Genomic DNA, 22,402 nt, shown 5'->3' on the forward strand with positions numbered 1-22,402 from the left:
TGAGCGCATATTGCAACCGCATATTCCAACAACATGCAAGGTTGAACTCAAGAATGCATAACTACATGTAAGGATTACTACATGTAAGGGAAAAGAAATTACACGTAAGGACGGCTACATGCAAGAATGACGTAACATGTAGATGAACGCAACAACTCAGAAGTTCACTATGCAGCTTACTACTGGACGGCTGAATACATCATTAAAAACAACATGAGAGTCGGTGGCGATTTTATTATTACAAGAGAAAACACCACAACACACTCATTGCCGGGTCTGTTTGTACCTTTTGTCATTCACTCGCCTCATTACGACCCACCCGAGCTCGTGGGCATTCTACAACTCGAAGTCAGCTGTTCCTCGTTTCCTCACTCTCGATGCGTTCCATTAGCATCGGGTCTGGACTTCCAGTTGCATGTGGGTCACGTCAGCTGACCACGGTAACAATGAATGCCTTCACTTTCGACTATCGGCGACATAGCTTTGAGTGTATCGGAAGGCATGGCCACCAGCGTCGAACGCAGACAAGCGGGAGGTTGGATTAAGGGAAGAAAGCTATGGATTAGTTGCGCTTATCTGAACCCTGCCGAGGTCCTCACAGTGGACAGACGTCAGAAAGGTGGTTTCAGGCGAGGAGAGGACGTTATAGACGCGTCACTTTTGCTCAGATACATTCACATTCACATGCAAAAGTTCAGTATGTGTAAGTGTGTAGTTGACATTCATCTTTAGGTAAATTTACCAAGGATGTATCATGCCACCAAGTCCCGTCCATGATCAGTTTCCCATATTCGCAATGATGACAGGCATTCAGCCAAGACAAATTCTCATCCCAGCCTCCATGCTACCCGTTGCCTTGCATGCCTCACTGATGTTCATCCACTGCCGTGATACCCGAGATAGATATCCTAATTGGGTTCGGGAAGGGAGCAAGAAGCATGATGGGTGCACTCATCGCCGCAAGCAACTGTCTCGCCTGCAGGTACGTACTTGCAGGTGTCGTTGCGGTCACAGTCGCTCATGCACTTATACCATCCAAAGAATTTGTGCCCGCGGTCGTCAAGTTTGTCCTTGCAGACGTCCTATTGAAGTTAGTTTCTGGGCTGAGCACCAAAGAATACGGGCTCGGGGCTGCGACAACTTACCTTCTCGCAGTGTTCAAGGCTGTAGATGTAGCACTTCTTGCACAGAACGGAGTCTTCCTTCTTCTCGGGGCCGGCGAGGACGAGGGCGGAGGCAGCTGCCAGAATGAGGATGGAGAGCTTCATGCTTGCGAGTGGGTAGATGTTGATGGAGTTGTTGTGGTTGATGGAGTTTGTTTTGTGGTGAGGTAGACGTTGAGTGTTTTGAGTGTTTGATCGTTGGTGGAGGAGAGAAGAGGAGAGAGGGAGGATGGGCGGGATTATATACCCGTGGGGAGAGCAGGGAGAAGCGGAGCTCTAGGTATGGTAGATGGGCAGCTGCGTAACTCGCGGTGAGGGAGCGGCGACCCGCGGTGAGTGAGAGATACCTAGATAACGCGCGGTGAGGGAGCGGCAGCTACTTCGCAGCTGCTGGAGTTGCTGCGAAGCCGAGAGTTAAAGGTCTGTGCCCTGCCAATCTCTCTCACCTGAGATAGGTCATAGGTATTGGCAAATGCGTTGTTAGTAACGGAATCTCTGAGTTCCCGGATAGTGGCGGTTTCGTCCATGGATAGCAAGAGCTTCTTGATTGGAGAAAAGCAGTATTATTACCCTACAAGCCGATGGAGAGAGCAATAATGAAACATCTCCTAATTCAGGAATGTCATTTGCTCCGTGCAACGTATCCAAAGTCTCATGTATTCTGCTTGACCAGCCATGAATGCGCATCGTCGTCGCAACCAGTCTAGCACTTCCATATACCATGAGACTGTCAGCGCAAAGCATTTCCAAAGTACTTCGCCCCATTCCGGTATCCGCTCCCCCCCGTCGACATGGTCTCAATCTCCCGTAATGGTTGGACGATCATGGCCCATGAATGCGCAGGTCGGGTGGTGGGAACTTGGGTTTCTCACTCCATCCATGACAGTTCAAGAAGTAGTAGTTGCCACACCAGATTTCACACCATTCGCCAATTGTGCCTGAATTGCACAGCCAAGTTTGGCACTGGAACGAGCACTCCTCGTTGAGTTCGAACGAAGGGCATTTGTCCTATAAGACATGTCAGCAACTGGGTAAGTTTGTGTTGGAACTGGAGGACTTACGGCCATGCATTCATTCCACATCTGAAAGCAGGTGTTACACGAGTGCGAGAATTCGAATTGGCTTTCTGAGGCGAGAGCGGCGGTGCTGAGTGCTGCGATGATGAGGGTGGTGATCTTCATGTTGACACAGATGTGGTAGATCGGCCTTGTGGGGGGTTTGAAGATGGGCCGGGTGGTAGTGTTGGTGTTGGGTTGAAGGAAGGGGAGACGAAAATTAGATTTGTGAGTATGCGCGCATTTTATATGCTGTGTCTCTAGGCGAACATGCTGAAGTCTCCCTATTGGCACTCACACGTAGTGTTAGCGTCATTGGTGCTCAACAAGAACTCGCCGTGGAGAATACATCATCGGTGTGGAGCGAAACTAGGAGTCTCTTCTCAACACTATGCTGGTCGTTGTTCACCTCGTTTGCTGGTTAACTTGGTGCCAGAGTTTCGCGTTCGAGGACCCCATTTGTATCACAGGGACGCTGCTCTTGTGACAACGAAGTGGATCAGCGTTTAGTACCATTGTAGATTGCAATCTAGTGGGGATATCTTTGTTGATGGATGATGACAACAATGCGTCTAATCATCGAGATCTAATCGCGGGAGAGATGATCCCTTTGGGTTATTGTGCATCCTGCCAAACCCAATCGTTCCACATCTGCAGTGCCCCCTAAAACATCCAGAGCAATTCGCAAATAGATACCCGATAGCCTTTCGTTCTCATACCAGCCATCCTACGCCCCTACGCATGATGATGCCAATGCGGCTCCCCGAATTTCCCAAAAGTCACCTTACACTGACGCCGAACACACGGACCATAATGATTCTCCATCAAATCCACGCATTTCCACTGACTCTCGTAGAACTGAGTGATATTGGTTGGCCTGTCCAAGTAGTAGTTGTAGCTGTCTACGTATTTCTGTCGGGGGTTGGGTTAGCGATCTACAAGCGTGTGGAAAAGTTAATGGGGGGAGGAGAAGGGACGTACGTCCATGCATTCCATATATCTGACACCGCACCAGAAGCAAGTGCTGGGTGGTGGAAGACCTTTTAGGGAGCCTCTGGGCATGGCACCGCTTGAGGTAGGGACGTCGTACAGGGGAGGGGCGGCGAGGGTTGCGGTGGTGAAGAGAGCGATGAGGGCGAATGTGAACTTCATCTTGGTGACTTGTGGTGTGGATGTTGGGTTGTTCTCTTCAGATATAGACGGATCTGCGGTGAGAGCCATATACATTTTTGCCAGTTAGTCCACATTGGTGTGCAATACCATCCTTTAACCAGCATCCAGGTCATCCACCCGTGCTGCGATAACGCAGAGCGAGCAGCGGGCCATTTCCAATATCTGCAACACATGACATGCCATATACCAAGGTCCTCCGCAGAGGAGATACCGCAAGCATCAAAGACCCGGTCGTACGTAGTCGATTCGTAGAGGGCGCCGTGGTGGAAGGTGGTAGATGAGGCGGGTCTCTCCGTCTCAACAGCAAATTCCCCCAGTACCACATGAGTTTTTGGAGCAGAACAACGGTATAGCAACATTGGCAAAAATATGAATATCGGCATGTGATGCGCAAAGCCGCGGTCGGTTGAGAAGTTCCGACGAATGTCAGGGATGGCATGGTGGAACTGTGGGGCTGAGCCATGATTTTACAACCAGCCAACACATTACCAGCACAGGCAGATAAGACGCAAACATAGCCGCCTTTACAGTAGCGCAGGGGTTTGGAAGATGATAGCTATGCGAACAGAAATTGATAAGCTGAGAAAGACAGCACGTTTGACTGGTCTCGAGTTACTAAGAATATGGTCTCACACCTCTCTTCCGTAATGACTCTCGCTGTTCACTCTTTTGCCGTCCGAAACACAATTTTCTGATCCTCAACAACATCAAACAACGTTTGGGAAACTCCACAGGCTCTGAATCAACGTGTGTTGGCTGGCGCGTCTTATCAAACACGTACCAGACACCCTCTCCAGTCTATACCCTGAGACTCCACCAGCGGTTGCACCTAAAACTAGACTTCATGGTATACCCGCTCAATACATCGCTAATTGCCCTAACCAATAGTTGGTCCGAAAACCCATGATGTAAAGACGGAGGTGTAGAAACCTGGCCGACGCTCTTCAGTTTGGTGCTGGAATAGGCGTGGGTCGCTAGAGTGGGTCCATTTGGTCACCGGGTACGACGCAGATATGGCGTTGAGGACTGCACTTCTGTTCTGTGGCTTGAACGCCACATCAATTGCGCACCCCATGGAGATTTCACGACGACGGGCTATCCTTGGCTATAGGCGGGCTACAACCGCCCATATTGGCGTCTTCGTCGTCAACGACAGGCTCGTTATCACAGTTACAGTGGGAGTTCCAGGAGCTGGGGCACTCGTTTGCGCAGCATTGCCCGATTGTTGTCGCTGATAGGATTGCTGAGGTTTCTCTTTGTCGTGACCGTAAATGCTGTCAACATCGCTATCGTAATCGTTTTTGTCATCGCCTCCAGGAGTTTGCGAGGTCTGGTCTCCAGCCGCATCTTCATCTTGCGCTGCGGGCCTACCCGGATGTGTTATCGCACTGAGCTGTGGTAATGGCTTCTGTGGTACACTCAATCCAGACAAGGGTAGTAACTGGGCCCGGAAGTCTGACGCTGATTTCGGGGTGTATCCCGCCGCAGGCTGTGTCGGGTCGTAAGCTGGCGGAGTAGTCGGTAAATTGCTTGATTTCATGCCCGCCGAAGACTGCATGGGCCTGGACGCGGGCGAGGCGACCGGGGAATCTGTAGTCGCTGTACCTGCTGTAGGTTGTGCACGATGGCGGGCGGATGCCGGCTTGAGCAAGCTTCTTGCGTTCGATAGTGCAGCGTCGGGCAGCTTCATGGCTGGGTAGCTTGAACTCCGAGGAGACGGTGTTGCATTACCACTTTGACCGCGTGGTGTACTAAGGCTGCCGAGAGTCGGTATACCTGCATAAGGAGACGTGCTCTTCCTCTCGTGCAAAGTGACTGGGTTATACGAGCGTGCGTAACCTCCCGGTGCGAAACCACCTGCTAGAGGTGAAGGCGGCGGCGGTCTGTCATACGAAAATGGGGAAATAAAATTCGAGCTTGACATCGACGGCGCGCTAAGTGTACTTTGTGTAGTCGGGCGAGGCGGAAGACCAGGATTAGCGACTGGAGATGGTTGCGCCGGCGGTGGACTCGTCGATGTGTTTTTGGCCTCCTTCAGCTTCTGCCATATTGGAAGGTCTTTGATCTTTTCCACATCGTTCTTCTCAAAACGAGCTTCTTCCTCAGTATCAAATGAGACTGGACCTCTGAAGCGGCCCTTCTTCGGAGTACCAGCTCGTGCACCTGAACTCTCCTTCTGGGGAGTTGCTGGATCATCTGGAATCTTTTCCGATGCTTCTAAATCTGAGTCATCAGAAAGGTCTCGTGTTCTCTTGGACGCTTTATTCAGTTCATCCAACTGATCCTTTTCCACTTCTTTGGCAAGCTTGTCCAGTTCATCGTCATCGATTTCGTCCGACAACGCGCTACCATCGTCAGAACCAGCTGGCAAGGGATCACCTCGAGGTTCAGCACCTCCAGCATCTGGGTCAAACCATGCCATCAGCTCTTGTGCATCTTTGTAGTCGTCGTGACTTTCTCCTCGCATTTCGTACGTGTCCATGGGAACTTCCCGGAAGACTTGACCTTGGCGCCCGGTGAGTTCGTCTAGCGACTCCATGCCGGCTGATCGATTTTCCGCATGTTCGGGATTCTCTACGATCCTGTGGTCCTCCCGAAGTTGTACACAGCGTGTTCTCGGTCTGATAGTCGTGAACTCAACTGGGTGTTTGTATTCATGTTCAGCGTTGTCCGGAGCTTTGTTGAAGTCACTGTCCCATACTCGTTGAGTTCCTGAATCTGGCGAGACTCGTGCTTTGTCATTGTTGTCGGTCTGGTCAACGCTAAGATCGACATTCGAAAGCCCAGCGATGAGTTCCTCATTGTCTTCAGCAACTCCGTAGTCTTCGAGATCAATGTCGTCTCCGTGTGTTGATGGTGGTGGAGTTAGACCATCTCGTGCCGGCCCCTGATCTTCTCCAAATGCCTTTGCAACGGCGGCACGAACGATCTCTTGATCTGACACATCGTCACCCTGTTCAGTTTGCGTAGCATCCCCAAATTCGGCACTCCAGTTCGCGTTCGAGAATGGGTCAAACGCATCTGGCGCATCCTTAAGAGGCCCAGGAACAATGACCGATGGCTGCTGGTTCGGTAAAGGACAATCATCGCCGCCGTTTCCGAGAAGATGATCGAAGCTTTCCCCGTCTGTCGGATACTGCTGAGGCTCAAACATGGGAGGTGGATTCTCGATAGGCCCATTCTGCGCCTCATACGCGTCAATATCAGCGAATATGTTTTGTTCTGCCATTTCACCGTATTGCTCGTCCTCGGGAGACAGATACAGACTTGTTGGCATTTCGCTGTTTTGTTCTAGTCCCTCGAGAGGCACCAGCTGTCTCCTCATGCCATCGGTGGTGGTGGTTGGCGTTTGCTCATTGTTGAAGCCAGAGTTGGCGATCTTGTCGAAATCGATGCCGTCCAAGTTGATGTTATCCAGATTGATGTTGTCCATATTGATATCGTCCAAATCGGTATCGGACATATCGACATTGAATAGATCGGACATATCGACATCTCCATCGTCGTCAGGCGTGGCAGTAGTATCAAAGGCCGCGGGCGTAGTAGTCATGGGAATGCCAGCATCGTTGGAAGCTCCAGGCTGTGCGGATGAATCGCCATTATTGTCGCCACCACCCTCATTACCGTCGTCGCCATTATCCATCTGATCGTTGGTGTCAGCTTGGTTGTTCAAAGTCTGACTGTCATCATTGTTATGACTATGGGGATCGCTCTCACCGTTCTGCCCCTCGTCGCTCGAAGAAGCCTCGTCGATCCCCTCCATAGGTCCTGAGCCAGCTGAACCCGACGGCGATGGAGGGTTCGCGCCTCCACTACCGCGCGATGGATCGAAAGGAGAGGGGGGATCATCACTGCCACCTCCACCCCCACTACCGCCGCCGCCGTTTCCACCAGAAGAACCACCAGGGCCAGGCGGCGCATCTCCACCATCCCCACCAGCCCTTCGAGCCGCAGCTTCACGTTCTCGCCTCATAATGGTCAACGTACTAGGGCCTCCCAGCAGCCTGTTACGCCACTGTTCTGCGGAGTCTGGATGCGCAGGGTCTGTGGGCCGAGCGGCAGGCCGATTGTAGATGGCAGGAAGGGCGAATTGCGTCTTAAGTTCCTCTTCTGTGAACATAGGCGGCTCAGTCCTGCTGGAAGGAAGCGAGCTGAAAGGGGCCCAAGGACGACTATTTGCCGTGCCGGGAGCTGGTTGCGAGAGTAAGTCGGGGACAGTTTCATTGACACTGGTCGTGGGCGTAGCTGCTGGAGGGTCGTCGTTCGTGCCTCTCATTGGCATATCCGTTGGCGAAGAAGGTTCATTGCCGGGTTCAGGAGTGGCATGCTTCGGGGCACCAGATATCGGCGTATTGTGTGAAGAGTCGTCACCTTCTCCATCATGGTTGCCATTTTCGTCGTCATCACCGTCACCAGGCGCTGGTGCTCCACCAGAAGCAACCTCCATAGGAGTCAAGACCTTCTTCTGCTCAGCCTCTCTTCGCACCTCCTCGCGTTGCCTCTCAAGTGCTGCAGCAATCTCGGCATCTATAGGACTCGCTGGCTGTAGCGGAGCTGATGTGCCTATCGTGGGACTCCCACCGAAATCGAACTCTTCTTCGCCTTCGACCTCGTCTTCCTCTTCGTCGCTTTCTTGCACACCATCTTGCCCATCGTCTTGCCCATCGTCCTCTCCCTGACCTTGCACTAGACCAGCGGCTAGAGCTTGGTGATCTGGTGCATTGACAGATTCTGAAGCAGGGTCCTTGGGAGGCGTGTGCTTGGCGGGTGTAGCGAGTTCCATCATCTCAATGGGAACAAATGTCATGGGCGTGTATCCATCTTGCGTCTCAGGTTCTGGTGCGTTGACTACGATGGTAGGAAGATCGAACGTGATGTCAAGCGATGACGAAGGCTCAGTAGTGTATGTGGCAGACTTTGGTACATCGGTAGGCGTAATGACGGGAGTAGGTACAACCAGAGAATTGGAGGAAATGGCTGGTATCGCAGGAGTAGCGATGGTAGAGGGAGTGGTCGTTGTCAGAGGAGTAGGCTCGAACAGAGGAGTATGTTTGAACGTGGCGGCTGGAGTGAGGGTACGCAAAGATGCCGATGTATCAGCACCCACCGATGTCACTGGCAGCTGAGCCGCAGGGTCTGGAATAGCTTCAGTTGTCGTCTCTGATGGGATAGCTGCCATTGCTTCCTCAGGTTTCTCAGCTTCAACAGTAGCCCGGTGCTGTTGCTCAGTCTCTGTAGGCTGAGATATCATCGAAGAATCAGCAGCTGGACTTTCGCTGGCGTCGTTTGACGATTGTGGCTCCTCGTGTTCTGCACCGCTCGCCAGACCAGATTGCTCTAGGAAGTCCTTATGCTCCTGCTCAGCAGCAGCCCTAGCTGCCTCAATAGCATTTTCTCTTGCTGTGCGCGCCGCCTCACTGTCGAAGAGCCAAGTCATACAGCGCTGTAGCCAAGGAAGAGATGCGTTTGTCTGTGTCCATGCATCTGCGGTGGGCGTCTCAGTATGAGCCTCAGCCTGATCCGGAGTCTCAATCGATTGCTCCCGTGCTGGCGTTCCCACGGGAGTCTGTACAGGCGAAGCCTGTTGTTGAGTGGGCAACGCGTCTACTTCGTCTGGCAGCCCTGATAGGTCCTCATCCTGAAGATCAACTGCCTGACTATTGCTGGGTGGCTGAGGTGCCTGCGCCGGCTGTGCGTCTGGTGGCTGATTGGGAGTATCAGGCTCTCCACTTTGGGGGTCTACTTGCTCTGGATCTTCGACGCCACTGGTAGGGGCGGGGATTTGTGCTGCGGGAGGGCTTGGTGGCGCAGAGCCAGGAACCATAACTTCATCCGGCCGATTAGGGAGCAGTTCATTGGGAGAATCTCGGGCCACGATCGGAGCCGGCCGCCAGTGGGCTAGAAGTAGAAGTATGACAAGGACAGTCGCAAAGATAATGCCATAGTCCTGGGTGCATGCCAGAACCCCATTCGTGCCTAGGACGTACATCATCATGAAACTAGTTGCGAATGTAAATGAGGACCGGACCTTATGTGCGGGATATGCTTGAGCGGCCATGATCCAGCCTACAGTACATACACTGGTGAGCGCGATGATGATCGTCGCGCGCCATACCCAGTGGTAAGCTAGGCCTTGGCACCAATTGCTGAGGCAGCGTGTACCCACGGCAGATACGACCGGCTGGATCTGTGCCCTGTAGAATAAGCTCAGGTTCATCGAGATCCTTCCGAATGCTGAAAAAGTCGTTTTCTGGGTGTTTGTGATGAAACTGGAGGTAGCATTCCTAACGGACTTGGTAGCCCATGCCGGCGAGAGGGTAGTGGGTATACGAGAGCTCGTAACCCTTTTCGTTGGGGTAGCAGTGTACACATAAGAGCTCGTTGCGCGTTCCCGCGAAGTTGTAGTGAGTTTGCGAGAAGGCGTGACCCAATTCCGTAAAGCTGTCGTGGTTACAGCAGTCCATGAAGTCGACCCCTTAACTGGGGCTGGAATCGACGCAGTGCTAGTAGTAAACTCCTTCATTGGATGAGCAGCTGCATCGGACGTCCTTTCAATCCAAGGCTGTATGGTGTGCCAGATCGCCGTGAAAAGAGACTGGAACAATGGTATGAATGCATACGTTAATGCCCAGAGCGCGAACAACCCAACGACTGGGCCAACCCATACTGGTAGCAACCCATATACTGTCCGGGGACCGAGTAATATTGTCGCGAGCACCCAGCGGAGACATTCGCCGACAGTCTTTGGGTGCCACAGGAAGATAGCGCGACCTCTGACGATGAGCATAAACTTGTACCGAACCCAAGCCTTCACAACCCGGAGTTTCGCTATGCAAATTCGAGAGACTTCGATGATGCCGTGCACGAGGGAGTCGACATAGGAGAGGCCCACAAGCTTGAGCACGACAGCAAAATGACTGAAGGGTGGGGCAACGCCGCCTCTGATAAGTCTATCAGCGCACAAAGATGGCTGGTCTATATGGATGAGGACGTATACTACTACTGCAACCGCAGCGTAGTATCGTATCCAGGTTCGCGCGGCGATGACCGATCGGTATGAGCCGCCGACCACGAGGTTCAATATGGTGAAGATGGTGTTGCGCGCCTCTTCGTCATAGATTGAAAGAACGTGTACCGCTGGCACACTGGCCAAGATAACAGCCAAGTCCTGGACGTAGACACTGAGCCAAATGACAGTTATCATAACAGTGAAGGCGATGCAACAACGAATTAATGTCTCTTTCCGGTGCGGGATGACAGCAGGCGCGCTGGCGGACAGATCCTGGGTCTCAGACATGTCTTCATCCTCGCTTAAATCGCTTTCATCTTCTTTGTGGTGAACAACTTCGCGGGTCCTTCGTCCGGCGAAAAGGAGGAAATAAATCGCGATACCGACGAGGGTGGCGTATAACGCCCGGTCTATGATGAAGTGATCGGCTTGCTGCTTTCCCAGGAAGCTGGCTACTGCTTTCTGCCACACGTTGTAGGATACGGTGCCGATGCTGCGTGCGTATGCTACAGGTTTGGAGTATGGCAATGTTGGCAAGCGAAATTCCGCGTAGGCGAGATATCCAACGACAAACATGTATGCATTGCGCACCATAAATGCTACCATTTCCTGAATGTCTGGGTCATCCTTATACAGATGGTCACATACGGCGAAGAGAATGGATGGCACATATCCCACCATGATATCCACCATAGTGATCGGGCTACTGTAGTAGGACGACTTGGTCGGCTTTTGATTTGCTTGCTGCGTAACGTATTTATCATCAATCGCTCGTCGAAAGTCATTCCAGCGTAAGAGTTGGGATTTGGCGAGTGACGGCGAATCTCGAAGTGGTTTGCTAGCCGGCTTTTTTCTGTAAGGTGTAAAGGCCGGCTTGTGTTCTCTCGGCGTAACGGTGCTGTCCTTGCTGCTGGACACAGGTGCGCTGGGAAGTGTCTTAGATGACGACGAATCTTGGAGTGATTTCCTAGCCGCCTTTTGTCTGTAATGTGTAAAGGCTGGCTTGTGTTCTGTCATCTTCGAGATACTGCTCCGGGTGCTTTTGCTAGCCGCATGTTGCCTATAATGTGTAAAGGCCGACTTATGTTCTTTGAGGCCAGAGTCGATGCCCGCAGTGCTAGATAGAGGAGCACTGGAAACTGTCTTTGATCTCTGCGGAATGGTAATGGTTTCAAACGAATAGTCTATGATCTCATCGAACGACTGTGAGGCAACCGGTAACTGTTCAACCACAACTGGAGACGTGGTCCGAGAAAGCACCTTGCCAACGGTGGAAGACCCGGTCGAGGTGACGACTCTGGGTGTATCGCTGATGGTCGATTCTTTCGATGCCGCGGAGGATCGCGAGCCGTGTAGAACCCTACTCATCCGGGCTTTGAAGCCTGTATTTGTAACATTGGAAGATTTCGTGCCCAATACTGATGGTACCTCGTGAACAGGATTGCTCTTCTCAGAAGAAATACTCGTAGTCTTTGCCAGTGAACGCTCTGAACTCTTGCTAGTTATCCCCGGCACTGTATCTCGCGGAGTACTACGCTCCCAGGAGAGTTGCGATGAGCTACTCGCTTTTGAACGAGCAGAGCTTTCCGTGTCAGATTTGAAAATGTCCCGGTTTGATTCGGAAGACAAGGGAGTGTCCAAAACTTCAACTTTGGCTTGCTGTTCGACAGTGGAGGGTGTGTTGCAGGCCGGTGAGACAGAACTAGTGACGGTGATAAGGGTAGGCCGGGGAACTTTGGTAACTATTGATTTCACGATTCCGGCTGCGTCTTCGATGGTGTGGAAGGGTTTGGCGACAGATGTCGTAAGAGGCCTGGGTTTCTGATACCAAACCTTAGCCTGCTCAAAGGTTGGTATGTAATGCGGCACAGCAGCAGCGACGGCACCTGCAGCGTAGATACCAGCTGCTACTTCGGGGTGTTGGTTCCACAGGTGCGCAAAGGCCTGCATTACAGCGCCAGGAAGGGCGTCCATGGTAGGCGATTGTGCTGATGGGTCTAGAAAATGTGTGTGTCGTTATCGTATTCTCGAGGGTGTGAACACATATGGTGTAATATCATGAGGGCGTGCCTTGTTGAGATGGGCGATGTATGGAGTGTCTCAAACCTGAGAAGACATCAGACATGTAGCTGATGAGACAAAGCGTCCTCTCCAGGTCGTATAAGACAAACAGAGTTTCGAGTGAAAGGCCGCCACCCTAGCATCAATATGAAGTTCACATTGCCTTTGTCCGCCGAAAGAGAAAACTTCGGCGTTGTTGTGAGAGGCGAGACAATGAAACCAAGAGCGTGCACTTCAGAGACCAATGCAGCATTGCGACATGAGCGTAACTTACACTCAGATTTGGCTCAGCGCGCCAAATGGCGATCCAGTCATCGATGTCAGAGTATCGAGCCAGAATGAGGCTCTGGTCACTGGCAGGAATTATCATGCTCTCACTAGGCATGAAGCCTGCGCATGGTCGGAGACGATGAGATCAGGGGAAACACGTGAAGTGAGCGTCGAGGATGGACACGTCCGCCATAACAGACATATCGCTTCATGACGTGGGCCTGTGTGCGACGGCGATCAGTTCCCATGCCCTTCCACCGATCTGCTCGGCGCTCTGCTCTTCCACAGTCCATCCGGCAAAGCATGCCTTGTAGTCATCCCAATCCGATTTGGGGCCTGCCCATATCACTCTGTCCACGCTGTCCTGGCCATACTGTGCAAGGTATTCGCGTACTAGCCCAACGCGTCGCGGGTATACGAAAAGCCATGTCGTAGCCTCCTCTGCGAGCGGCTCAAGAAAACGCGTGCCGTGAACGACGCGATGGTTCGAAGAGGGCAAGTATCTGTTCGAGCTCGGCTCTACTTCAACACCAATGACATGGTACGCGTAGGGTTTGGTGATGAGATAGCTTTCGAGGAGGCCGAAGCCGCTTCCGACGGATAGAGCAAGCGCGGGAGGCTGAGGAAGGAGCGAGGCGAGGTAGGCAATGAGGGTTTCGCTGAGAGCTAAACAGCATCCCGAATGGGCTGTCGGTGAAGTTGTGAGTACTGGCAGTTCCGCGACATCTTCTACTCTGTTTGATGCCTCATTGTCTGACGCGTCCACATCCGGCTGGATTGGTGGCAAGCGCGCCTCGAGGCCCATGATCAGCACGAGGACAATTGGTCGCTAAGGCAAATACCAATATACACTGCGGGCGTATGAACGCGATGCTGATGCAATTCGACTCCGTCGTGATTGTGAGTGATGACAGAAAGCTTGGGGTTCTTGACGCGACTAGATACGCATGCGGCTAAGCTTGGGAGCTATGGCCCATGACATATGCACATCACATGCAATGCACGAGGACGCCCCGCCCGCCATCACCAAGCATAGCTACAACCACCGACTCTACTGCATCTTGCGTCATCTCTTCCCACTGAAAGCTTTTGAAAGCTACGTGGCGCCACGAGAGCTGTCATGGCCCGCCTCAACCCCTTCTCCTTCACGCCTGGGCCAGTCATCTTCTTTACTACCATCGTCTACGTGGGCCTCTTTGCTGCCCTGCTCGTTACCCACCTGACGGTACCGAATTATCCATCCAATCCGCCAACCGGCGTCAACCTCACAGAAGCTTGGGGCGACCTCCAGCACATTACCCGCCGGTTCCACCCATACAACAGCCACGCGAACGACGATGTACGCAAATATCTGCTTGCGCGCATCAAGGCCATCGTTACTTCAAAAGACCTGGATAAGGGCCAAGTCGAGCTCTTCGATGACCTGACCGCAAACGCCACATTTTCATCTGGCAGCACATCTATCTATTTTGAAGGCACTAATATCATTGTTGCAATCCGCGGTTCTGATGATGACGAACCCTTCAATGGGACTGAGCGCAGTCCGGATAACGGCGGCGTACTTGTGAACGCCCATTACGACTCAGTGAGCAGCGGGTACGGTGCAACTGACGATGGCGTGGGTGTTGTGACGATACTGCAACTTTTATCCTACTTCACAGAATCCAAGAACTGGCCCAAAAGAACCGTGGTACTGTTGCTCAACAACGGCGAAGAGGATTATCTCAACGGCGCCAAAGCTTTCATGCGGAATCCGATTTCTCAGGTCGCCCATACGTTCGTAAACCTCGAGGGAGCTGGAGCTGGCGGCAGAGCTACCTTGTTCAGAAGCACCGATACCGAAATCACCCGCTACTACAAAAAGGCTAAATATCCTTTCGGAACAGTCGTGAGCGGAGATGGCTTCAAAAAGGGTTACATTCGAAGCGAAACTGATTACAAAGTCTTCCACGGCGAACTTGGGCTACGCGGCCTGGACATCGCGTTCATGGAGCCCAGGGCCAGATACCACACTGTGGAAGACTCCACACGTGAAACTTCGATGAACTCGCTCTGGCACATGCTTTCAGCAGCTCTGGCCTCAACATCTGGATTGGCTTCCATCACCAGTGACGAATTCAGTGGCTCAGAAAGCCTCGATAACGGTAGAATCAATACCGGAACTGGCAGCGACGGCGTATGGTTTGACCTCTTCGGCAAGGTGTTCGTCGTTTTTAAGCTACATACCCTTTTCGCTTTGTGCGTCACTTTGCTGGTTGTGGCACCTCTTACATTGATCGGTTTGACGTTTGGGCTCTCCAAGGCTGACAAGAACTACCTATTGGCGCGCAAAGCCTACATCTATTCGTCTGACGATGACAATCCGGTACCTTTATACGGCTGGCGCGGCTTCTTCCGCTTCCCCATCATCTTTGTCACTGCAAGTGCTGTTGTGGTCGCATTGGCTTATCTCATAGTCCGGTTCAATCCCTTCATTGTTTACAGCAGCCCATTCGCCGTCTGGAGGTAGGTCGCTCATGCTGCTACTCTGTCCACTGCTAACGATATCAACAGCATGATGCTCTCAGCCTGGATATTCATCGCTTGGTTCCTTGCGCGAGGGGCCGATGCTATGCGGCCATCAGCACTCCAGCGCATGTACGCTTTGATCTGGCTTTTCATCGGCTCCTTCGTGCTTCTCACAATCATCACGGTCTTCGTGAACGACTACCAGGTTGCCGCTGGTTATTCTGCGATGTTCTACTTCGCAGCTGTGTTCGCGGCAATCCTCCTCTCCTACCTCGAACTCTTCCTCGCTCCAACCAAATCTGCGTATGCCCGTCATTTCGAGCAGGAAGACGAATCCCGGCGCAACTCAGAGTCCGCAAGCAGGCCCCTTACAGGCAGCACCACCGCTGCACGGTCCGATGATCGCCCCGTGGGAGACGATGACGCCACCGAGACCACCTCACTTTTACGCGGCGATCGACGTGGATTCGCAAGATACGGCGGCAACAGGCGAGACTCCATCAGCGAGAGCGGCGAGGATCATGCTCAAGGGCCCCGGCGAATAGATCTCGGCAACGTGTATCCTGGAGAACAAGAGTGGAGCGGCAAATTACCGAGCTGGATCTGGGTCGTTCAACTGCTACTCTTAGCGCCAATCGTGATCATCCTTGTCGGACAGGTCGCTTTACTCCTCACGTCGGCCCTATACCAGACGCCATCCGATGGTAACTCGCCTCTGTTTATTTACCTCGCCTTCGCAGCGCTTACTGTGTTGTTGCTCGCACCCACCGGCCCGTTTATTCACCGCTTCACATATCACATCCCCACCTTTTTATTCCTGATATGCGTCGCAACCGTCATCTACAACCTTGTTGCGTTCCCTTTCAGCAGGGATCATCGCTTAAAGGTGTACTTCGTCCAGCGGGTTAATTGCGAGACTGGTCATAACGTCATGTCCCTGACCGGCTTGGACGGCTATGTGCAACGCATTGTTGGCGAGTTACCCAGTGCGCAAGGCCAGCAGCTTGATTGCACGACGCCCGAGGTTGCGACGCGTAAGGAACTAAAGCAGTGCCAGTGGCAGGGTCTTGACGCTAAAGTCGTCCCAAAGACAGCGCAAGCCGCGCCATTTGACAACAACACATACATTGCCAGCTGGCTCGATTACTCGATTCATAAAGGCAATCACTCGAACAAGGCGACGATACGCGTTGTTGGGCACAACACCCGAGCATGTCGCGTGCTGTTCGACTCGCCCATTACAGCGTTGAGCGTCGACGGCGCCGTTTCAGATCCTCGCTTCAAACCCGTCGGTGGGGACGGCGCCCGGGAAGTGCGACTGTGGCATCGCGAATTTGGGCAGCCCTGGAACGTTAGCGTGACTTGGAACGCCAAAGAACAATCGAAACTTTCTGGAAGGGTCGTGTGCATGTGGTCGGACGCCAACACAGGCGACATCCCTGCTTTCGACGAGGTGCAGCACTATCTGCCTGTGTGGGCAATTCCCTCCAAGATTAGCGATGGCTTGGTCGAGGGCTTCAAGCAGTTCGAAATCTAGGGCAGCGGGCTTTAGTTGCGGGGATCCCTGCATGTCTCCGTTACTTTTGCTGCGATATCCATCACGCAAGCAGTCGAGCACGGCGTCACAGCTCACATGCAACCCCTCACTTCAATTGCTCATTTATGCGAGCTTCCCCTTTATCTCATCAATGCCCCAACTTGTTCACGATCCATTTGTTACTGTTCTTTTTGGAGTTTGGCGGTATCATGTTCACGGCCATTGCATCTTGTACACCCAACGTATAGCATCTTGACGTCAACTTAATGAACTCTATTATCACGACGCCCAAGGCCACCACCCCTCGCTTCACTCTTCGACTCGCCTAATTCCAGCCTCTCGATTCCACGTCTCACCACGAACCGTTCGACAGCTTGGCTCGTACCAGAATGCTGAGAGCGTTTGACGGAGCCCAAGACACTTCACAACGTTATCCGCTACCTACCGACGCAGGATTTACCCCTGCTTTGACCCGAAGGTTTCTTTTAGCTGCGGGAGAGACTATATCATCATCTATAGAGCCATCGACTTTGTCATCGACGTTGACGACTACTCTTGGTTCGATAGCTACTCCAGCTGTCTGTACCGCCAGTCACCCATCTGAGCTCGCAGGGCCAGGATCCAGACCAGGTATGTTACCAAGCGGCTCGTCTTCGCATGGACGCCCTGCACACCTCGTTGGTTTACTAATCCCGCTACAGGCGACACTCCAGTCGTAAGTGGCGTCTACCGTCTTCTCAGCAGGACGCGCGACACTGAAGTTTTCGGACTTACGTCGGGATTGCACAACCTGATCGACACGCGGCGCAGGGTATTGGACTTTGCTTTTGACTCGCCCCTTTCCACGGTCATCGTCACAGCCTTACCGGGCACTTTTCTCCTAGTTGCGCGCCAACGGCCCGACACTTGGGCGAACAGACATCAGACGTCAATTGCAAACGCATTGCACCTCGTCGCACTCGCCAGCTGCGCAAACCACAAACTCGAAGCAGGCGATTTATTGATACTTGTTTTCGTCATGGTCGCGTTTGACGTGTTTCAGCGAGTCTTAGCGGCGGGCGCTACCGATTGTGATAGCGAATCAGATCTTCAACCCCGCTCGCCCTCGTCATCCGAAACCCCCCGGGCCCAAACGCCTTGTGATCTGGCCAATGCGGCTACCGTGCCCATTCCCAAGACATCCGCCGTCGAGGATGAAGATTTCGAGCCCATTGAGCCAATCTCGACTTCTCAATCAGGGGCATCCGACACAAAAACGATCGCCGTTGACCCTAAAGATAGCGAGATCGTGCGACTGCAACGCTCGCTCACGGAATCTAAAACAGCACACAAGGCCCGTGAAGTCCAACTTCGAATCACGAAGGAGGAACTTCAAAATGCACGCGAAGCGCTCAATGATACCTTTGCGGAATACTCTGGCCTCCGTGATCAGTTGAAAGCCATCAAACAAAACTTGGGCCGGGACCATCAAGCGATTGTATACCGGAAAGACATCGAGCTGTTTGCACTTCGAAAGGGCAACGAGCAGAAAGACAAGAGCATACAGGACCGCGATAGCCAGCTTGAAGAGATGGCCAGGCAACACAAGACGATAATGGAAGTCAAAGATGCGCAGCTGAAGCTAATGAGGGAGCGGTTGATCTCTATGGAACGACAGTCGAGCCCGCGGTTTTCGGAAGACGGGGACGATGGGGACCATGCCCTTGAAGTCCGAATGCTACGGATCAAGAAGGGCAGAAGTTCTCCGGAAGTTGAGGAAGACAAGGATGTGATTATTGCAAAGCTGCGAGAACAACTCGCTGCCAGTGCCCAGACCAAGGAGGAGGTTGTCAATCAGCAAGCCGAGCTGCAAAGATCATGGGATGTTGCCAAGAAGATACAAAAGGCCCTCAAGGAAGAGCGAGAAAAACACACTCAGACTCGAGAGCAGTTGGAGGAGTCCGCCGTTAAGCTGGCGGAACTTGAGCCACAGCCCAGAAGTCGAGCAAACTCCGTGGTCGGACGATTGCCAACGATTGATGAGGATGAGCACGACAAGGAGGAGCTCGAGGCTATGTTCAACACCACCCAGCAAGACAACCTTCGCCTATACGCCGAGGTGGCCGCTCTCGAGAAGCGACTGGTCGAGGCTAATGCCCGCTTGTTTACTGCGCTCCAAGAGGCTGAGGCTATCAAGGTGCAGCTCAGCCAAGAGATGGAAGTCAACGAGGACATGGAGACCGCGCGCCCAAGCGTAGTGCATCGTGTTCATTTCCAGCGCATGGAGGGTCAGGTGTCCGAGCTACGGGAAGCACTTGCCAGCAAGGACGAAGAGATGGAGTTGCTGAGGAATACCATTGCGGAGAAGGATCACTACGTCAAGGACATCCAAGGAGAACTTGACGCCGCTGCCACCTTCCACACACAGGACCAAGACGAGATTGAACGCTTGCAGCAATCCATCGACGAACTCAAAGCCACCAAGTATCAGCTCATGCTCGATCACGAGCGCCTCGGATCCCAGCGCACCCGGCAGCGTGTCATCTCCATGGACCGACCTGACCGTTTCTCTGCTCGCTCAAGTGGTGCGACACTCATCCATGAACCGAGTCCACCGCTGACGAAGACATCAGACGAGGCGCCACCCGTGGAAACGATACCAATTCCACCTATGCCCGTAGTCCCGGAACGTGAAGGCAGCATCCAAGAGACTCCCCAACGCCATCTCCGCAGCAAGAGCTCGCCTAAGGAGACACCCAACCGCTGGAGCCTGATGTCGCACGACGTCCCACCCGCTGAGTTGAGAGAGCTCAAGACCAATCGCAGGAGGAGTCTCGGTCTCAAGGTCATGATGCAAAAGATCGTCCGCAAGACCCAAGAGCCCGAGCAGCCATCCACCGATTCCGCAACACCAGCTCCAGAAGCCCTTCCCAAGCGCGAAGAATCCAAACTGCGTCGCGTCCTCGCCCCCAAGGACAAGAACATGTCCATCCGTCCTTCCACCGCCGCATCTGCCATCCCATCCAAACCCGTCGGCTCCCAAGCTGCCGATACACCGTTGACATCGCCTCTTCCCACCAACGTGCGTCCTCCGAACCCGCGACGCAACACACCGACTACACCGCGCTACTATGCTGTTACTGCGAATGCGACGGGACCGGAAGCGGGTGCGGCGCAGAAGGAGAAGGAACAAGAGAAGGAGAGGCCGAGGTCGGCGATGGGGCCTGAGGCAGCGAAGTCGAAGAGTCGGTTGAGTTGGGGTGCTACGTAAGTTCTTCACTTCATAGTGCGAGATGATTTGATGGTGAATGTGTGCTAATGTGACGCAGGAATAAGCTGAAGCGACGATCATTGTACTAATGATAGCGATGATGCGAAACGGGCAATGGGAAATGCGACGTGTGTGCATGTTTGTTATGGCGTTCAAAATGGTGGTTTCGCGATATCCTGATATACGAGTCTAATGCTATCCGATGAAATACGCTCGATAGACGGGGCGGTGGGTTTTGGTCGAGTCTTTTTGGCATTTGCAATGGGCAATGGGCGTTTTGTTAGATTTGGGTATGCATTCGTTTGCGGCTTTGGTTTGGCTGGCTTTTTTTGGGTTACCAGTATTAAGTAATGAAAATATTCACATTTCATGATGGGCTGTGGTGCGCCTGCGTGATGGAGGTGGGAGGTTCCCGCGTTTGGTATGGTTTGTTGCGGTTTCACCCCACTTTGCACGTGAGCAGTGTGGCACAGCACTTCCAAGGTTCTTTCCTGGTGTCGCTACCTGCTTTGGATTGACACAACACCAACAACAGATACCGGCTCATGACGAGCGCGATACCTGGAGCTTATATCCTTTGGAGTCGTCCATGGCACCCAAACAAACCACTACACATCCGCAACTCACTTCTCATCACCAGCACCCACATGTGCTCAAGAGCCTAGGGAGCGTTTTAGGCCTTAAGATCGCGAATTCCCCAGATAATAACAATTTGTCAATCTGTGTTTCTTGTTCGCGAACATGCAGCGCGACGACCATCTATCTTTGAACGAGATATACAGTACCCCAGAGGCTCTTCACGAAGAGATTGAGAAGATTCTCGATCTGGCACTCTATAGAGTCCCGGAGAATACGCCACTCAGACTTCGTTTCATCACGCCTGTGTCCGTCGAGAGATGGCTTGCAGACGATAGCTACAACGACTACCGGCTCACGACACCAGAGGAACATGCCGATGGCATGGCGTACATTACTGTCTCCTACTGCTGGAAGCATACACAGTTTATGGAAGGCCTGTTACCGCTACCGCACTATCATATATCGGACTGGTCGAAAGCAGGCGGACCTATGCCTATCGGCTGTCCGGCATTGGTGTTTCATCGCGCAATGCTGTTTGCCAGATCTCGCAAGTGTGCATTTGTTTGGATTGATCAAGAATGGCAGACATCCAGGCACATCTGAAGATCATGCATCGGGTATACGAAGAGAGCAAGTGGACGGTGGCGCCACTGTCTCAACCGATAACGGATCATCTGTCTTTAGAACGGCTGATTACATACCTCTATTACGACTGTAGATACAACAAGGATGTGACGAACAGAGAGTCCTCTGAATGGCCTCCAGTAAGTGAGCGAGTTAAGGCGGCCACTGAACTGCTTACGTCCATTGCACAAGATGCTTGGTTCCGCCGAACATGGACATTCCAGGAGAAAAGATGTGCCTCGGCGTTATTTCTCCTGGTCCCTATTGAGGTGTCTTCCAAGATATCAGACGACGTGCACCTCCATATGATAGGTGCAGATCTCTGTTTCGATGCAACATACTTCAACGACTTGTGTGGCAGACACATGGCCGACATGCTCCATGTTTCCAGTATCAACAAAGATGAGAAATGGACTTTTCTAGGGAGCCATCGATTCTACGAGAATTTTGCCACTTCCCGAGACTACACCTCATGCCGTGCCTAGGGCTATCTTGTCATATTTAGAACCATGCAGGATTGCGATAACCAAATGGTGGCGGACCGCATAGCAATTTTCGGACATATATGTCGATTTCGGAACCGACTCGCCTCGTGCATGCTGGATAGTGGTAATTACGGCCTCAGCGCATGCATGCTCGCTTTGTTGTTGGGAAATATCAACATCACACGCGATGGGCGCTTGGGACTTCTGGAAAAGACATGGGCTGGACTCGAAGAGAGTAACAAGGTCCGGACGTACGCGCCGAATATCACAGCGTGGATGCTGGTTTTGTTCGACGAACAGTATCATCCACCAGAGATTGCATTCTTGAGATATTGACCGAAGGATCTCATTGAAGTTAGGACTATTTGCCTGTACTGACTATACTATGGCGGTCGTTATCCGACTGTATGACGCATTGTATTACAACGAGTAGTATGTCATTCTCAAGCTGGAGCTACCCGACAGGGTGAAGTGGGGTTTTCTCGGAACATACTGATCAATGGATGAGCAAAGCCCGGAGGTATTGACCAGCAAGCCACCTCTTTTGTGTAAACCATTCTTCAGTCGACTTAATCTAGTACCCAAACTAGAGTAGTCGCAAAGGTCAATCGATGGGCCAGCTTGCTTGTTCTCATCGATGGCCAAGATGTGCAGCTTTCATGGAGTAGATGAGAAAGCCGTTCCGCTT

General features: G+C 52.5%; 6 protein-coding genes across 6 annotated transcripts; 2 read left to right on the forward strand and 4 right to left on the reverse strand.

Annotated features, from left to right (window-relative positions):
• Nucleotides 1-308: 308 nt before the first annotated feature.
• Nucleotides 309-1,268, reverse strand: J4E90_008487 (uncharacterized protein; the record flags this gene model as incomplete). Its single annotated transcript, XM_051438012.1, has 3 exons — nucleotides 309-336; nucleotides 991-1,082; nucleotides 1,146-1,268. 3 exons carry the CDS (start codon nucleotides 1,266-1,268, stop codon nucleotides 309-311), a joined length of 243 nt encoding a protein of 80 aa, XP_051288011.1.
• A 3,228-nt stretch (nucleotides 1,269-4,496) lies between these two features.
• On the reverse strand, nucleotides 4,497-9,383 carry J4E90_008488 (uncharacterized protein; the record flags this gene model as incomplete). The annotated part of the gene is made up of 1 exon (XM_051438013.1): nucleotides 4,497-9,383. One exon carries the CDS (start codon nucleotides 9,381-9,383, stop codon nucleotides 4,497-4,499), a length of 4,887 nt encoding a protein of 1,628 aa, XP_051288012.1.
• Nucleotides 9,384-9,675: 292 nt separating this feature from the next.
• On the reverse strand, nucleotides 9,676-11,093 carry J4E90_008489 (uncharacterized protein; the record flags this gene model as incomplete). The annotated part of the gene is made up of 2 exons (XM_051438014.1): nucleotides 9,676-9,832; nucleotides 10,012-11,093. The coding sequence occupies 2 exons, from the start codon at nucleotides 11,091-11,093 to the stop codon at nucleotides 9,676-9,678; spliced, it is 1,239 nt and encodes a 412-aa protein (XP_051288013.1).
• A 1,846-nt stretch (nucleotides 11,094-12,939) lies between these two features.
• J4E90_008490 (uncharacterized protein) lies at nucleotides 12,940-13,536 on the reverse strand (the record flags this gene model as incomplete). The annotated part of the gene is made up of 1 exon (XM_051438015.1): nucleotides 12,940-13,536. One exon carries the CDS (start codon nucleotides 13,534-13,536, stop codon nucleotides 12,940-12,942), a length of 597 nt encoding a protein of 198 aa, XP_051288014.1.
• A 315-nt stretch (nucleotides 13,537-13,851) lies between these two features.
• J4E90_008491 (uncharacterized protein) lies at nucleotides 13,852-16,776 on the forward strand (the record flags this gene model as incomplete). The annotated part of the gene is made up of 2 exons (XM_051438016.1): nucleotides 13,852-15,236; nucleotides 15,285-16,776. The coding sequence occupies 2 exons, from the start codon at nucleotides 13,852-13,854 to the stop codon at nucleotides 16,774-16,776; spliced, it is 2,877 nt and encodes a 958-aa protein (XP_051288015.1).
• Nucleotides 16,777-17,794: 1,018 nt separating this feature from the next.
• On the forward strand, nucleotides 17,795-20,026 carry J4E90_008492 (uncharacterized protein; the record flags this gene model as incomplete). Its single annotated transcript, XM_051438017.1, has 2 exons — nucleotides 17,795-17,802; nucleotides 17,854-20,026. The coding sequence occupies 2 exons, from the start codon at nucleotides 17,795-17,797 to the stop codon at nucleotides 20,024-20,026; spliced, it is 2,181 nt and encodes a 726-aa protein (XP_051288016.1).
• Nucleotides 20,027-22,402: the final 2,376 nt, after the last annotated feature.

Source organism: Alternaria incomplexa (assembly GCF_024043165.1).
Source record: "Alternaria incomplexa strain BMP 0042 chromosome Unknown scaffold_13, whole genome shotgun sequence".
Lineage (NCBI taxonomy): Eukaryota > Fungi > Ascomycota > Dothideomycetes > Pleosporales > Pleosporaceae > Alternaria > Alternaria incomplexa.